Here is a 17,324-nt window from a genome sequence, read left to right as displayed (position 1 = left end):
AAGGACGGAAGCCCCTGTGGGCCCAACAAACTTTTACCATTTGTGTTGTCATTAACTGGGTCTTTCGCCCATCCATTCTTTCCACTGTAGCAACACTCAGGATTTCTGCCTCTCCTGACTCCCCACCTAATTACTGCCTCGTCTTTTTTCTTGTCTGTCAAGGATCAGAGGCTTAGTTAATGCCTGGGATCTGCAGGGTCTCCTCACTATGTGTTTGATTCGGTGTCTTTCAGCCTCTGTGCTCTAATCCTGAGATGATTCAGTCCGAAGCAGCACACTACACCCTCCGCTGCACTTTCTGCAATGATGGAATGTTCTGTATCTGGTTGTAGCTATCTAGAGCAGCCACTAGGCACACGTGGCTACTAAGCATTTGAAATGTAGCAACCAAAGACTGAATTTTTAGCTTGATTTCATTATATAACTGACTAAAACAGCCATGTGTGCAGGAGAATGTCCCTGGCAGTCACAGGGCTCCACTCAGTGCTGCAGTGCTGTTCCCTCCTGGGCTCTGCTGTGCAGGAGCGGCCACTGCCAAAAGATGCGTCCTGTCCTCTCATTCTGCCTCCCTCTCATTTCAGCTCCTAGTACTGAACCCCCAGATCCTTAGGTTGAAGCTGGTCACTAAATCCCAGTCTCCTGCTAACAGACCACAGGCCTTCACACAACATGCTCTGAGCCACACAATTCCCTATCTGACACTCAAAGGCCTGCTTCTCCAGGGTTCTCAACCTTTTCCCAACCACTGGCGTGTGGTGTCTTTACAGTTCATCACTGTGTCTCTCCTGTTTCAAATACTTAGTTTCTGTCAGTTCCAGCTGAAGTAAAGCAGCACTGCGCAGGTTAAAGAATTTTGGACTTAATGTCAGAATTCATGTTTTTGGGGTGCTGGAGACCAAACCAAGGTTTGTGGTTCTTGCTAAGCAAGTGCTTCACCACTAGCTACACCCCGGCCCTAGAATTCATGATCTTTTAAACGCTGACTGCCATTCACTAGTTGTGTGATGTCCACTTCTCTGAACTTCAACCATCATGTCATCTATAAACTTTTGAGTGCTGCAAAATAGTGGATGTGAGAGCAGCTTGTGAATGAGAAATTTCCCCCTCTTTCCCCCAAGTGCCAAGAATCTCACATCGTTTTGTTTTGTTTTGTGATGCTGGGGAGGAACCCAGGGCCAAGTGCCCTACCACTGAGCCACACCACCAGACTGGTTTTTTTTAAGGGTAACCTTGAGTCGATCTTCCCGGTGCCGCAGTCTCTCTCGGAGCGCTTCCCCACGCCAGTGCTCATCCTTTTGCAAAAGGAAAAGGGAGACCTCAATGAGTCACCAAGTGCCACGGGTGGGAGACGACCACCTTTCCACTCCCGCACCTCCAAACCTGTTTTTAGCTGGACTGGAGGAGTGGAAACCAGACTCTCCTCCTCCGAAGACGAGGGAATAGCACAATACACCCTTACCGTTACGTGAACTTGGGAAAAACTAGGTTTTTCTTCAAACGGCCTCTCCTTCACAGTGAATGGGAAGTTCTCCTTCAAGCTTTCCAACTCTCCTTCTAGGTTTTCATTTCTTTCCAAAACAGCTGTTAGATTTTCTGGTAGTTCTGGAAGAAACTGGTTGAGGTTCTTCAAGCTGGTTCTTATTTCGTCTTTAACCTCAGACTTAAGTGTCCTCATTGCATCACTGATTTCCATTTGTCTTCTCTCCAGGTCTTTTTGGTTTGCTATCTAAACAAAGAGTTAAGTACCTAGAGTTGAGCTATCTAACGTGTCTAGTATTCAAAGATTTACAGTTAACAACTGCAGACAATCCCTGTCTTAAGATGGTTCAACTTAAAGACGTGTTTTGAGACAGGGTCTCCCCGTGTTGCCGAGGCTGGTCTTGAACCTGAAATCCTCCTGCCTGAGCTGCCCAAGTAGCTGGGATTATATACAGCTATGTGCTACCATGCCTGCTTCAACTTAATGATTTTCTGGCTTTATTATGGTGCAAAAGTGATATACGCTCAGTAGAAAGTGTACTTTGCATCTTGACCTTCTGGGCTAGCCACATGCACACTCCTTTGATGCTGAGCAGCAGCAGCAAGTCATGGCTCCCAGTCAGCCTGACCTGATCACAAGGGCAAACAATCTCCACAGTGTACTGTGCTGCTGAAGTACGATACTCGGCAGGGTAGGTGTATTAAATGCACTTTCAACCTATGATACTTTCAACTTAAGACGGGTTTATTGGGATGTGACCCCATCAGAAGTTGAGCTTTTGAACCATGAATAGTAGAACTGTAAAAACATGATCTTTCAATTACTCAAGTATCTCCAAGCTACCAAGTAAACAATTTTATTATATTACCATTCCAATAGGCACAACTTCCATTTTGAAAAGCATGTGCATAATGTTTCTCGAAGGTGAATTACTCTCTAGAAGTCGATTTCTTTGAAGTTAGAGCTGAATGCCAATCTCGGTTCCTGCTTACATTACCAGTATGACCTCAGAGCAAATGAGCTGATCTTCTGTTACCTCACTTATATGGAGATAATACCTTCTCCTCAGAAATAAGAGTGAGAATTTGGATGAAGCACCCTGGTGGTACCTGTCACCGCCTGCGGCAATTTGTTACCGCCTGCAGCAACAATTGCGTGGGTATTTATTGGAGGTGGACTGGAAACTGAGCTACTTCTATCTTTCTCTTTAGTGCACTGCTTTCTTGCTTGTTTGTTTATAGAGGATAGAGGAAATGAGGCTTACTTGCTTTGAGAGGAGAGAGAGAGAGAGACTTTGCTTAAGAGAGACTTTGAGAGAAGGACAGGCATTGCTTAGAGCTTAGAGGAAGAGAGACTTGCTACACCTTGCTTAAGGTCTACTGCTTCTTACTGGTGCGTCCTGCATCCTGTGAACTAAGGGTGCGTCTACCTAAGATGCTTTAGTGATGCGTCCCGCGTACTACGATCTACCTGTCTGTGATCTGCAACCTAAAGGTGTGTTCTCAGTTCTCCGCTCTGCGATCTGCCTTCCGCCACTGCCCCTACTCGCTGCTTCTATCTGCTTGCTGCTTCTTCTTCTTCCTTTCTGCTAATGTCTTCTCTGCGCTTCTTTCTGCTAGCTGCTGATCCTCTGTCTTTTCTTTCTGCTTGCCGCTTCTTTCTGCTAGCTGCTGCTCTGCTGTCTTGCTCCGCCTACACTTATATCACCTCCAGGAGGCGGAGAGCACGCCTCTTATGCAAAGATTAAGCAAGCTGCTAGATGTCTGAGCAGGCACGATTAGGAGTGCTCGAGAACACATGTGCATGCATTGTGTGCGTGAACGATAACCTGAGTGTGCTTATGTCAATTATGTCAATTAACCTCCTTGCTGCCGATGTGATCAGGTGCCGTTCTGGCGCCGTCCGCATGGCACAGCCCCCAACAGTACCTAACTGGCAGCTGTAATAATGAAACTTCAAATGAGAAAAGGATCCTTTACTGAAACAGGTCATACATGGTCTGGACTGTAGTGCGAAGCTGCGAGGGACCTGAGGGATGTCCTGGTCAAACGCGCTCACTTCACGGAACAGTCCGGTGGTTTGAGCAGCCTGGAGTTTTCCCGAAGTGTTGGGCTGTTTAACACCTGAGATTTGTGGCTCTCCCCATAAGTAGCTTATTAGCAAAGCTATTAGGTTCATTCCTTCTGTACTGCTAACTGCCCTACCAAGTTTGCAGAGCCAGCTAGAATAGGTAAGGGATGTGGCTTGTAAATCATTTTTAAAAGTATTTTCCCTTGAGTCAAAGGGTGTATGTGTGTGTGTTGGGGGTGGGAGGATTGGGGACTTTGGCAGCACAGGTGAAACTGGAATGGTTACATGGAATCACCCAAACTACAAAGTAAGGCCAACTGAGTGGCCACAGCAGCTCCACTAGAATTCAGGGCTGGCCCAGATGCTGGTCTTGGCGAAGGGACAACAGGAGCATCTAGTGTTGGAGACAACCAGTCCATGCATGAACTGGTTTTATGCTTTCCACCTGGTTACATGTTACCAAAGGTTTCCTTGGAATTATTTTTTCTTGCCTGGAGATTTGGTTATTATAGACTTATTTCTAGCATAAAAATATTTGGGCCATGATAAAGTTTAATGCTAAAGAATTGTTTTATTTCAATAACCTACATAAAAAGCTTATTGAACTTAAGAAGAAAATTTTAGTTTTGTGTTTGTTTTTGTTTTTTTGCAGTACTGGGGACTGAACCCATCCCATGATGCTCTACCACTGAACTATATCCCCAGCCCTTTTTATTTTTTACTTTGAGACACCTCAGTTGCTCAGGCCAGCCTTGAACTTGGGATCCTCCAGCCTCAGCCTCCCAAGTAGCTGAGATTACAGGATTATAGGTGTGCATCATCACATCTAGCTTTAAGAGAATTTTAAAAGCATATTTTTTGGGGGTAGGGGGTAGGTACTAAGGATTGAACTCAGGGGCACTTGACCACTGAGCCACATCCTCGCCCTATGTTCTATTTTATTTAGAGACAGGGTCTCACTGAGTTGCTTAGTGCCTCGCTTTTGTTGAGGCTGGCTTTGAACTCTCGATTCTCCTCTCTCAGCCTCCCGAGCTGCTGGGATTACAGGCGTGTGCCACGGCACCCAGCTTAAAAGCATATTTAAACAAACAAATACTTTTAAACAAATACTTTTTTCTCTTGGGGAGGTATATTTCAAAATTTTAAGTTAAATCTGTTGTTTTAGATTTGACTTACAGAACCTTCTTATCACCAGCCCTTCAAGATTTCCATAAAGAAATAATCCTCTTAAGAGATACTAAATCCATTACAACCTGTTTAAGCCCTGAGGGCAAGGAGTGCTTACTGAGCCCTCCTGCCGAGGCCGGCCAGCAGAGGGTCCTGGTCACACACCTGTTTCCTGAGCTCCAGGTACTCCTGCTGCATCTGGGTGAGCTCCTTCATCAGGCGCCTGGCCCGCTCATGGTTGTCCTGGGCTACCAGCTCCATGGTTGCCATCTCCTTCTGCATGCAGCTCTTCTCCTGTTTCTGCTCCTAGACAGGAGAGAAATGACCCCGCGCTCCAAACATGGCTCACATATTCACTAGCTCTGTGACTCCATCTCACTCCTGACCTCAGTTTCCCTAGCTATAAAATGGGGATAAGTCTATTTTCGTCTTTGGTATAGCCAGGAGTCCACACATGTCAATCTATTAGCCCAAAGTCTGAACCCCCATCTGCTGCATTTCCTTTGTTAAGTTACTTTCTCTGAGTCTCCATTAATTGTCTGTAAAATGGGAACACCAGAACCCATCATCATAATGTTATTGGGAGGAGTAAACTTTAAACATCTATATTCTATCTTTACAGTCACCTTGTCTATTGCTAGCTGCAAGTATACCACCCTCTGGGAACACATATGGTTTAAAAGTTCCTTTCACAGAACAAGGCTCCTTAATCCCATCAGAACATTATTCCTGTAAAAGTCATTGAGCCACTTGCCTCTACCCACCACAAATAGCTCTCAACTATTTAATTATACCCACCCAAATTTATTTCAGGGATAAAAATCACGGTAGATTGAGCTTCCTGGTCTTAGGATAATGATTAATGCCAATGCTGACTAAAAAGCGCAGGATGAGAATAATTTGTAAGCGATGACTGCAGCTGTGTAAAAATGTCTCCCAAGCCCTCTCCAACACCCTCGTCCCCAAAGTGGGCCACCGCAGAAACTCACTCTACTTTGTGCTGACACTGGTTCATGGGATGCTGTCCAGCCAGCAGCCAGCGCTACTCTGGGGCTGCAGCCCAGTCGCAGGCAAAACTTACCATGAGTTGCAAGAGCAAATTCTCCACAAGCACAGCAACAACAACAGCTGGCTTAGGGACTGGGTGGTTGGGTATTAATATTCTCGTGTTGCAGTTTAAAAATTTAAATGCAGCATCATCTCATAAACTGCCAGGGCGACAGGTACTCACAAGAAGGTTTTTCTCCAGCTGGCTCCGCTGGATCTGGAGTGCTTCCTTCAGGCTGGCCACCTGCTTCTCGGCTTTCTTTCTCTCTGTTAAAAGCTGGTTCCGCAAGAGGCTGAAGTCTGCCCTCATGGTGTCTGTCTCCTTCTGGAGAGCCAGCAGCTCGTTTGACTTTTCCACTAACTGCTGCTCCCGTTCTGAAAGCTGCAGCTCTGAAATGAGCATTTTAGGTAGTTTGGCAGGAGACCCTGGGGCAGCTGCAGGCAGAACTTTCCTTTCCTTTCCTCACAGGCAGACTGCATAAGAGTGACAGGCTACCTGCTTGGGGCTGCCCTCCATTACCACATCTCACCAGTATGCCCCGACCACTCCGTGAGACCAGGAAAGATCCAAGTAAGGCACATCCTGAGGTAACTAGTTCCTGGAGGCCTGATGCCAAAATGACAAAAACTCTTTCCTCATTTATTCTCATTGAGACAAAATGAGAATAAATACAGTCCCAGTCCTCAGATGCAGGAAACCCACAACAGACTCCTGAAGTTTTTTTTTTAATAAAACTTGATTTGGTACTGCGGATTGAATCTAGGGGCATTTTACTCCTGAGCTACATCCCAGTTTATTTTTTTTGAGACAGGGTCTTTCTACGTTGCTGAGGCTGGCCTCAAACTTGCAATCCTCCTGCGTTAGCCTCCAAGCAGCTTGGATTACAGGCGTGCATGACTGTGCCTGTAATCAAACTATACAAACTTTGATTTTAATAAAGGGAGACACACCAGTACTTCCTTCACAGGAGGTGGTGCAGTAGAAAAGGCACCGGATTTGGAGCTGGTTCCTGCAGCAGCCTGGCCCCATTTTATAGCTGAGGAGCATACTTCCTGGTGTTTACTGGAACCACATAGGCAAACACTGGGGACAGAGTGAGCACTCAATAAAGATGCTTACAAATAAAAGTGGCATTTTAAAAGAGATTTTTTTTATCACCCTATCAGGAGTAGCACTCTACCCGTATTTCACGTTCAACACCTCTGGCGCAGTCAGGACTCAGCGTATTTGTTAGTTTCATTTTCATTATGAAATGACTGGGTCTAGGTGTATCATGAGTTGCTAGAAAAAAGGAGTGACAACCCTTTCAGACACCCGAATCCACAACATTTTCTGAGCCTATTAAACCCTGTGGTTTAAGAAAGAGAAAAATTGTTCATTGATGACCATGTACCTTGGATTTTCAAACAAACTTCATTTACATAAGGTTCAAGAAGGAGCAAACTGACTCGAAGGAAATACTTGTATTTTTTAAGAATATTTTTTAGTTGTCAATAGACTTTTTTTACTTACATGTGGTACTGAGGATTGAACCCAGTGCCTCACATGTACTAAGCAAGTGCTCTTCCACTGAGCCAGAACCCTAGCCCCCCAAATACCTGTATTTTAGTACCACTTACTATGTCAACTGAGGACAGAAGAATTGTTAATATTGTTTTTTTGACTGGTTGAGCAAAACAGATCACTATTCCCAAAGTGCATAGTGTGCTGGGGAATATCTCCACCCTTCTTTGCCATACTGTTCCACTTTCTTGAGGTAACATCCTTAAAGGAGGCAATGTGGTAAAGACTGCTTTCAGTCTTAGGATCAAACTTCTCCAGCAAGACACACATCCCCCTTGTCTCTGTTCCTGTCTCCTCATCTCTCAGGGCTGCTGCTTTCCTGCTCAGCTTTTCCTGCCCCTGCCTAGGCCCTGGCTGGGGCCCAGGTCTCCTTCACACACTTCACCCTTCCGTCCTCTGGGCCCTGCCCCATCCCTGCCCTGGGCTGTTTCAGGGTACATACTGGTTTGGGACAGAGTCTTCTCCAGGGTCTCGCCCCACTTCTCCTCTTCTTGCAGAGTCCTCACCCGCTCTTCTGCCACTGACATCTGAATGAGCACCTGGCTCAGTTTGCTTTTCTGGTCCATTAATTCCTTTTCCAGCTGGTGCCGCTGCTCTTTCAGTGTCACTTTACTGGCTTCTAATTTATTTTCTTCATTTTCTCTCTCTCTATGGAGCCTCTGAAACATCTTAACAGAGAAAAACCTTGGTCATAAAATAGTAAACACTCAGTGTCCCAGATGAACATGAGACAGATTTCAGTTCAACAGAAAGGAGAAAAACAGCTACAGGACAGAGTAAGTGCCTTTGCAAAAGTGATGAAAACTGATGAAGCAGAGGCTGGGAAGCCACCTGGGCAGCAAAGGGCATGTGGCATTATGATTCTTTACAGGACCAATGTCCCATGACTTTAAGGGACCATCATTTATATTAATTCCAAGAGAGTCACAGAGCTGGTGTAAAAGCTGCACTTAGTTACACAGGGCAGCGGAGAGACAAGGGTGCTTTCCAGCAGCTCTCTGTCACAGGAAAAAGTTCATACAAGTAAGAGACGGGTCCTTTCATGTAGTCATGAACGTGTAGTACCGTTTCTTGCTGGTCTAGCTTCAGCTTGTTTTCGTCAATCTCATTCTGAAGCACTTGGAGTTGTTGCTGTTTAGCCTCGGCTTCTTTTTGATAGTTCTCAAACCTCTCTATCCACTCACTGATGTCCTTCTGGAGCCGAGTCTGCTCACCAAGCAGTACATTCTGACGGCTGGTGGTATGAAGCAGGTCCTGTAGGTAGAACAAATCGAAATTACTCACACTGTCTTACAGGGGTGGCCAGTGCCAATCCACCATCTACCATGTTTGATGAAATGAGAAGCATTGTTTCCATAGCCTTTATCTCTCAACAAACTTACAGAAAAGATTCAGGAATCAACTTAATTGCTGGCTTTCCTCTTTTTTAGTGCCTAAAGAATAAGGTGTCAAAAATCTTCAGTAAGACTCTCAGTTCCTCTCAGCTTTAGCTGCCTTGTCACTGAGGTGGGTGGATGGGGGGAAACAAAAAACAAAGAGCCACCTCACAGCTTGTTTGGAAATTAAATGCCTTTTTAAGGAACCCAAATTAAGCATTTTAAAGCATATTTCTAACACAAAAAATATTCACAAGAACCTTTGCAGGATTTTTTTATAAGTAGACTATTTTGATTATAAGTTTTATATTTCTCAGAAACACAATCTTAAAGGTACAAGGAAAAGAATTTAGATGTTTAATCTAACTTCTAATTTACACAGTAGAAAATGAGACCCAGAACTTGCTTGAAGTTCTTTGAAAATCAGATTATAGCACTCTTCTCACAGGACAACACTGAATCACCTTCAGGAAAATGATGATAAGACCAGGGTCAAGAATCTCCCCTATTCACATCAAACCCTGTGCATCAACAGGTGATCAGTTCTAAGGCTCGTCTGGAGGCCTTGCCTATGCCATGGATAAGGGGTGGTCCCCCTCTGGTCCCCAGAGGAACTGCATGGCTCTGGTCTAGCCACCACTATATGTACTTGTTTTGAGTAAAACTTCGTTTGAATCAAGAGTTCTAGGGCCAGATTAAATTAGAACACCACTGCTGTATAGCGAAGTGTTACCTGAGAGATGCATTATATAAATGGCCCTATGACCTGCTGGTGTGATAGGAAATCAGCCTACTTGACATTTTTATTATGTCGCCAATTGTATGCATGCCTTCGGGATACTAACAGAAGATCATACTTGTTAACCTTACCTGTTTTGCTAGGTTCAAATGGTTCTGTACATTAGCTAGTTCCTCCTGCAGTGACTTCACAGCTTCTCGTTTTTCTACAGAAACAACATTTTAATAAAATAACACACAGTATGTATACATAACAGATTTTCACCAGTCGCCTTCCCAAAAAAAGTCCAACAGAGTGAATTCAAACTTATTTCTGTTGAATGAATGACGATGTCACACTCACTTATTACAAGTCAAAAGACAGGGATAAATGCACAACCCAGATCTTGACTGGGAGTCCAGGTTTTTAAATATTTTTATATTCAAAAATCTCACAATAAAAACAAGTGGTATACACTTGTAATTCCAGCAACTTGGGAGCAGAGGCAAGAGGATCACAAGTTTGAGGCCAGATTGGGTTACCTTAGACCCTATCTCAAAAAATGAAAAGAATAAAAGGGGCTAAGCATGTAGCTCAGTGCTACAGTCCCCAGAGGTTCAATCCACACTGAAAACAAAGATTCATAAATAATATTGTTGGTGAGATGCATGGTGTAAAAATATGTACCTTCTACATGCTGGTAATGTAAATTTAATACTTTTTAGGAAGACAATTTAGGAATTAAATTTATATCTATATTGTCTTTGTCAATTACTAATGTGACTCAACATATTATAAGAAAACTAAGCTTAGGTTTCCTCATATGTAAATGGGTAAACAACAGTTTCTATCTCCTAAAAATGTTATGAGGATTAAATGAGAAAATGCATTAGGTCGAGTGCATAATAAATGCTCAACAAGTTATTATTAGCTAGAACGACAGCAGTTTATCCTAAAAAATTATAAAGATTTGGTAATAAAAAATGTTTATTATTTGCATTAAACCACACACACCCCTAGGAAAAATCTGGAAGAATATTTACCAAACTGTTAATGCATTACCTTTGAGGGTTGAAGTCAATAATAATTATTATTTCATCTTTTTTGTTATGTTTTAAAATTGTTCTCTAAAGAACATGAATTCAAGTTTTTAGAAAAACAGATATATTGAGATAAAATTCACATATCCTGTATGTCCTATTTAAAGTGTACAATTCAAAGGCTTTTAGTATCTTCAAGAGTTGGGAAACCATTACCACAATCTAACTAGAAAGAAACCCTTGCCCATTTGCATAAATTACTTCTGTAAAAAGAAAAAAAATCACACAAAGAATTTAACAAAGGGGGGAAAAAATCACATCTCTCCTGCTCTGCTGCCTCCTACCGTGGAGCTGTGGCTGCATTGCTGAAATGTCCTTATGCAGTGACAGCTTGTCTCTGTTTAGCTGGTCCAGCTCCTGCTGTAGTTTTCTGACATTCAATTCCAAGTTTTCTAAATTTGACTGCTCCATTTTGCTATTTTCTTCTGTAGTTGCTAAAACCCTACCACACAAAAATAAGTCAGACTGTCAAATGTGAAATAGTTAAGCACACACAAGATATGACTGAGGAATAGCGTTGCCCTTTCACAATGTACAGTTATGGAAAGTCTGAATGAATATAAATCTTAAAAAAACTCAAGATTGTTGAACTCATTTTTAAATGAAGTCTTATGAGCTTTCTAAATAGGAGATATTTCCTCCTCAAAGTGACTTGCTAAATTCAGGTTTTATAAAAATCATGGATAAAAAATGGATGATATTAGAATTCGGGACATCTGAGGATCAAAACGTACTGCTAACTTGTGACAGGCGAAAAAGCAGGAAACACAGTGGTACAGGGTTTATCCCTATCATAGACATGCCTGAGGTGTATTCTACGTATCAAGGGCAGAATGACTGAATCTTTGAGTAGGTGTACTTCTGATTTTTAAGTAACTGCCAAACTGTTTTCCAAAACAGTCGTAGCATTTTACATTCCCATCAGTTGTGCATGAAAGTACTTCAATAACGTGGTATGGTCATTCTGATAAATGTGTAGTGGGTATTACATTGTGGTTTTAATTTGCATTTCCTTAATGAGTAATGTTGCTGAACATCTTATCACATTTACTTGCCATCGTGTATATTCTAGAGTGAAATGTCTGTTCAAATCTTGTATCCATTTAAAAACTTTGCTGTTATAGCTGGGTGTGGCAGTACACACCTGTAATCCCAGCAACTCAGGAGGCTGAGGCAGGAGGCTTGCAAGTTTGAGGCCAGCCTCAGCATCTTAGCAAGATCCTCGGTAACTTATTGAGACCCTATCTCAAAATAAATAATAAAGGGGCTGGAGAGATAGCTCAGTTGGTAGAGTGCTCGTCCTCGCAACCACAAGTCCCTGGGTTTGATCCCCAGCACCACAAAAAAAAAAAAAAAAAAAAAGAACATAAATAAATAATAAAAAGGGCTGGGGATGTAACTAAGTGGTAAAGTGCCCTGGGGTTCAATACTCAGTATCAAAACAAAACAAACAACAATGACAACAACAAAACTGGGTTATTTTCTTACTATTGAGTTTTGAGAATTCTTCATGTATATATAGTCTGAATACAAGTTACAAGTCCTTTATTGGATACATGGTCACAAAGATTTTTGTCCCCAGTCTGTGTCATGTCTTTTCATTATCTTAATAGTGTTTTTTAAACAGCAGATGTTTTAAATTATGATGAAGTTCAATTTTTTCAATTTACTATTTTATGGATCATGTTTTTGGTGCTACACCTAAGAAAATTTTGCCTAACTCAAGATCACAAAAATTTTCTCCTAGAGGTTCTATATTTAGAGTTTGCACTTATGTTCATGGTCCATTTTAAGTTAATTTTTGTATACAATGTGACATGTGGATCAAGGTTTCATCGTTTTGGTTTTGGATATCCAATTGGGTTAGCAACATTTTTTACAGAGACTATTTTTTCTTTACTGAAACAATACTTTGATATCTTTGTCAAAATCAGTTGCCCATATATGTGAGAATTATCTTTGACTTTCTATTCTGTTCCAATGAGGTATTTGTCTACTTTATACCAATACCACAGTGTTACTTACTATAGTTTTATATTTAAGTCTTGAAATCAGGTAGTGTTAGCCCTAAACTTTTGTTCTTCTCTTTCAAAGTTATTTTGGTGTTATGTCTTTAAAAAAATGCATAAATTCTATTCTAGATTCTTTGCATTTCCATTTGAAATTTAGAACCAATTTATCAATTTCTACAAAAAACAAAAAAGGCTACTGGGATTTTTAATTGCAGTGTTTTGAATTTATAGAGCAATTTGAGGAGAACTAAATCTTAATGATATTGTCTTTATCCAATGAATTAGGTACACCTCTCCATTTAATTCCAGCATATGTTATTTCACCTCAAAGACCACAACAGATAATTTTAAAAAGTAATTTTGAGGGGGGAAGAAAAGCTAGAAGGAAATTCACCAAAAAATGCTATTGGAGAATTATACTATGCTGCCACATTTGAGTACTTTTTATTTTTTCCTTTTCTCTATGTTCTAATTTTGTTTTATACAGTCCCTGATCAGTTATTTTTGTTTTATTTATTTGCAGTACTGGTGACTGAACCCAAGGCTTTGTACATGCTAGGCAAGTGTTCTGCACTGAGCCACATTCCCAGTCCCTATACTCTCATTTTAAAAAGTGATCCCAAAAGCTTGTTTGTTCTTGCTCTCACCTTTTGGTTTGTGACAACTTCTTTTCCCAACTGTCACATTTCTCTTGGAGATCTTCCTTTTCTTTGCTCAAACATTCAACACATGACTGTAATGCTTGGATCTCAGCCGTCATTCGCTCTATTTCCCGTTTGTTCCTCTCAAGGAGCTGTTTCTGCCACTCTATTTCCCCTTTCTGTTGCTGGGCTGCCTGCTGCAAATTCTCTAATTCGATTTTCTCCTAATCAGATAAAAGAGATCTCAATAGACTAAAAGAGAAAGACTTCAGTTTGCTAAGGTGACAACAGCGCTGTTCATTACCTCTAGTACTTCGACCTGAGTCTTCTCTAACTCAGTCACCTTCTGGTCGTGTTGTAGCTTCAAACCTTGTAGTTCACTGTTTTCAAGTTGCAATATGTCCATAATGTTCTTTAGTTCTAATAGACAGAAAAAAAGCTCAGTTCATGCTATTAAATAAACTTGGAAATATTTATAAAATGAAACAAAAAATAATGCTACTGACTGATAGAAGAAACAACAGATAATCAAAAAAATTTTATTCAGCTCAATAAATGATGCTAATTATATTTTTAAAAGAAAACCTTTTAAAAGTATTGATAATTATTTGTTAGAAGCATTTCAACAAAAACATTTAACGAAGAACTACTTTGAAAAGCATTTATATCTTTACATATACACAAAAGAATGTACTAAGAACATTTTATACAAATTAAAATTAATCAAAATAGGGAAAACTTTATATAAGATTGATATGATTATAGTTTTGCCCTTTGAGATAGATATTTAAATATTAACTTTTCTGATTATAAAAATATTTGTTCACTGTAGAAAATTTGGAAAAACTTTAAAAAAGCATAAGATAAAAAATTGCAGATGTATCATTATCCTAACATCCAAAAGTTATAACCATTACAATGGCATTTTGAGGTATTTCCTTCCAAGAAAACACACCCACACCACACACACACACACACACACACACACACACACACACACACACACATTTTAAAATAAACTGGGGTATACTCCATATTCAGTTATTCATTTGTTGTTCACTGTTCTCTTGAGCACTTTTGAATGTCATTAAATATTAAAAAATGATTTTTAAATTGGTCAATTGTTTCCAAATTTTTATCATCATAAATATTACTATGAAGCATGTAAAGGCATGCCATTGTGTATGAACAGAAGAGGACTCACTGGTCCAACAGATGTGAATTCTTTTTTTTCCTGGTGCTGAGGATTGAACCCAGGGCTTTGTGCACGCGAGAGAAGCACTCTACCAACTGAGCTATATCCCCAGCCCCCAGATATGAATTTTTTAAGAGTCCTGAACCCTGAAAGAGTATTCCAGTGTACACGTCAATGGGTCACAGGCATATACTTGCCCTTCTGTCAGCATATATTGGTCAACCATGAATATAACTATTTCATTTTACATAAACCATATTAAATTGAATGGCAGAAAAGAATATATTCCTTTTCTAATCTGTCTTTCTTGGTCATGTATTTTTCTATAACCTGTAACACAGGTATTTCTAACACCAAACTTTACGATTTTCTTTCAACTTACCAGTTTTGTATTTAGACATCTGCCTTAAAACTACCTGAAGATTTTCTTCCTCTTTTTCAATTTCCTGCTTTATAAGTGCAAGTTGAGTTTTTTTTTCACTAATGTGGACATTCAGTTCTCCTTTCTGAACACTCAGTTCTTCCAGAAGCAATTTTACTTCCTGTATTTAAAACAAAAAGTTATCCTACCCTTAGAAATTATGTATGGAAATTTCTCTAAAATCAATTCTGTTCTTGTCTCATTTTGCAGAATTTCTTAGAAACAAGCCCATTTTTGCCTTATGTCAATAACAGCACTATTTTTTCACTAATATATTTCTTATATATTTTTTAATATATATTTCTGAATAATGGAAGAAAGTAACATCTTTACACAAAGCATTGACTACATGCAAGGCAATGTGTCATAGAGAAAAAAAGGCTGATTCAGACATAGCCCCTACCCTCAAGGGGCTCAGCAGCCAGTGCAGAGGTAAGGCAGGAAATAAGCATAATCTTGGAAAGTCAAGGTGCTCAAGGAAACACAAAGAACATTGCCAAACTCAGGAGAGGAAGAAACTCCTTCCAGAGCAAAAAAGTCAAGGCAGTCTTCTGAGAGAGAGTGGCGTGTAGCTAGGCCATGAGAAACAGGTGGGATCTGGCTAGTGACAGTGCAGAAAGGCAATTCCTATAGAATGAAATGAAATGGGAAAGGCAAAAGACAGTAGAACTTTAGCCATATCCAGATAACAATATGAGGGAACTTCACATGACAGCCACAGCCTGGACACACAACACAGGCCAAATGGCATTAGGGAGGAAGCAAGGTTTCAAGAATTTACATCTTTGGAGAATGAAAATACCTCAAAATAAATCTCTGGCATTGTCCTAGGACTCTTAAGAAAACCTACTGAATATCATACCCTAATGTGACTGCACTTCTCAGTGACTTCAGTTTCTCCCAGAGTCAGGGCTTCCTGGAGGTCAGCTTTGGCCTGGACCATGCTTTCCTGGAGGAGTTGCAGCTCCTCCTTTTTGTGCCCTAACTGCCTGTCCAAGATAGCCATCTCCTGCTGCTGACTTGTCACCTGAAAAGGGAAGAATGCAAAGTTTGACAAAAGCCACACAGCCTTCAGTGCTAGCCTGAAGAGTAAGTATTTATTTAGTCCAGTCAAAGAACGTGGGGGAAATGAGAAACTTCAATACCAGCCCCAACAATCAGGAAGGCCAAACTTGGAGGTGTGAACATACAAAGCCTAATGAAGTCCTTCAGCTCTCATATTTAAAATTGCTCAGATCACAGAAAGAACAACATGATAATAGTGATTACCCCTCAGGTTATGGGTTTCCAATAACTTTCATATAAATACAAAATACACCTTAATTCCATTTTGACAATAACCTTGGCAATGTAAAGCAGAAAGTTTTAGGATTTACTCACTTTTTTAAATTTAAAAATTAATTACAATTTTAAGGGCAATACATATTTGTTTATAGAAAAAGCAGTCAGAAACATGGAAAGGAAGAAAATAGAAAATACTTATAATGTGCCCTTATCAAATGACCACTTTTATACTTGGTTTAAATGCACAAGTGTTTATAAATATATTTAACAGAAAAAGTATACTATGCATTAAGACACACACACAATAATTGCTATAGTTGGGCTCTTAAGTAGCTGCTACAAGTCCAGTGTTACTTAAGGCTTAGTCCACCAGAGTGTGCCACTGGGAAGTGGGTCAAATGGGAGATCTTTGGGTCATAGGGGTGTGCCCTTGAAGTAAATAAAGGGATTCTGGCCCCTTCCTCTTCCTTTTATTCACCGCCCAGACACTGCCCAAACACTCGCACGAGATGTGCTACCATAGGCCCAAAGCAATGGGTCCAAGTGATCATGGGCTGAAACCTCTAAAACTGTGAACCAAACAAATCTAAGTTGATTACCTTAGGTATTTGTCATAGTGACAGAAAGCTGACTATACAATAATATACTGTACCGTGCTGGGATTCAAATTTAGATTTTATGCTACACTTTTCTGACACGTAGCCTCGTTTATTCTTTATACTCTATATTTTCCAATCTTTTTTACAATCAAATGTATTACTTTCATCATCATAAAATATAAGTTGGTTCTAAAGCAGTATGAATTTTATTTTGCAGGTGTCTACTGCCATACCTGGCTTTTTAGCCTTTCCAGCTCGGCTTGTTTGGCTTGAAGGAGGGTCTCAGATTCCTTAAGGACCTGCAGGTGCTGATGCTCACTGTGTTCTGCTGCCTCGATATCTTTTTGCAGGTTCTGAAGCCTAGAAAGCACCAGCAGTACTTGAGCAGACTCTATGGGAGACTGGGCCACAGAGCTGTCCCCAGCATACACCCCTGTGGCCCAATAGAGGCCTTACTTACTCTTCTGTTAGCTTTTCCTTCTTCTTGTTTAAACACTGGAAGTCTGCATCTTTTGCTACTACAACTTTGTTTACTTCTTTCAAGATTTCTTCTTGCTTAATTTTGTGCTGCTCCAGATCCTTTGCATCGGCTTGGAGCAATCTAAAACACATCATGTTATTCCCCCCAGACCAAAGACTTAATCAACATG

The 17,324-nt window shown here is 40.7% G+C and overlaps 1 protein-coding gene across 7 annotated transcripts in view; it reads right to left on the bottom strand.

Moving 5' to 3' along the window:
- CNTRL (centriolin) overlaps positions 1-17,324 on the bottom strand; it is a 99,379-nt gene that overhangs the window by 4,120 nt on the left and 77,935 nt on the right. For all 7 annotated transcript variants that reach the window (XM_079113657.1, XM_079113661.1, XM_079113660.1 and 4 more), the window contains 14 exons: positions 17,135-17,275; positions 16,908-17,034; positions 15,654-15,818; positions 14,753-14,912; positions 13,480-13,595; positions 13,182-13,399; positions 10,807-10,964; positions 9,575-9,648; positions 8,394-8,582; positions 7,771-7,996; positions 5,949-6,154; positions 4,883-5,023; positions 1,460-1,726; positions 1,230-1,292 (listed from right to left, as the gene is read on the bottom strand). In XM_079113657.1, coding sequence (XP_078969783.1) covers positions 1,230-1,292; positions 1,460-1,726; positions 4,883-5,023; positions 5,949-6,154; positions 7,771-7,996; positions 8,394-8,582; positions 9,575-9,648; positions 10,807-10,964; positions 13,182-13,399; positions 13,480-13,595; positions 14,753-14,912; positions 15,654-15,818; positions 16,908-17,034; positions 17,135-17,275 — 2,251 coding nt within the window. The remainder of the gene's footprint in view (positions 1-1,229; positions 1,293-1,459; positions 1,727-4,882; positions 5,024-5,948; positions 6,155-7,770; positions 7,997-8,393; positions 8,583-9,574; positions 9,649-10,806; positions 10,965-13,181; positions 13,400-13,479; positions 13,596-14,752; positions 14,913-15,653; positions 15,819-16,907; positions 17,035-17,134; positions 17,276-17,324) is intronic.

The sequence above is a fragment of the Sciurus vulgaris genome (genome assembly GCF_902686455.1).
Source record: "Sciurus vulgaris genome assembly, chromosome: 15".
NCBI lineage: Eukaryota > Metazoa > Chordata > Mammalia > Rodentia > Sciuridae > Sciurus > Sciurus vulgaris.
Note: the sequence above shows the minus strand (reverse complement) of the source record. Positions and strands in the feature narration are given on the sequence as shown.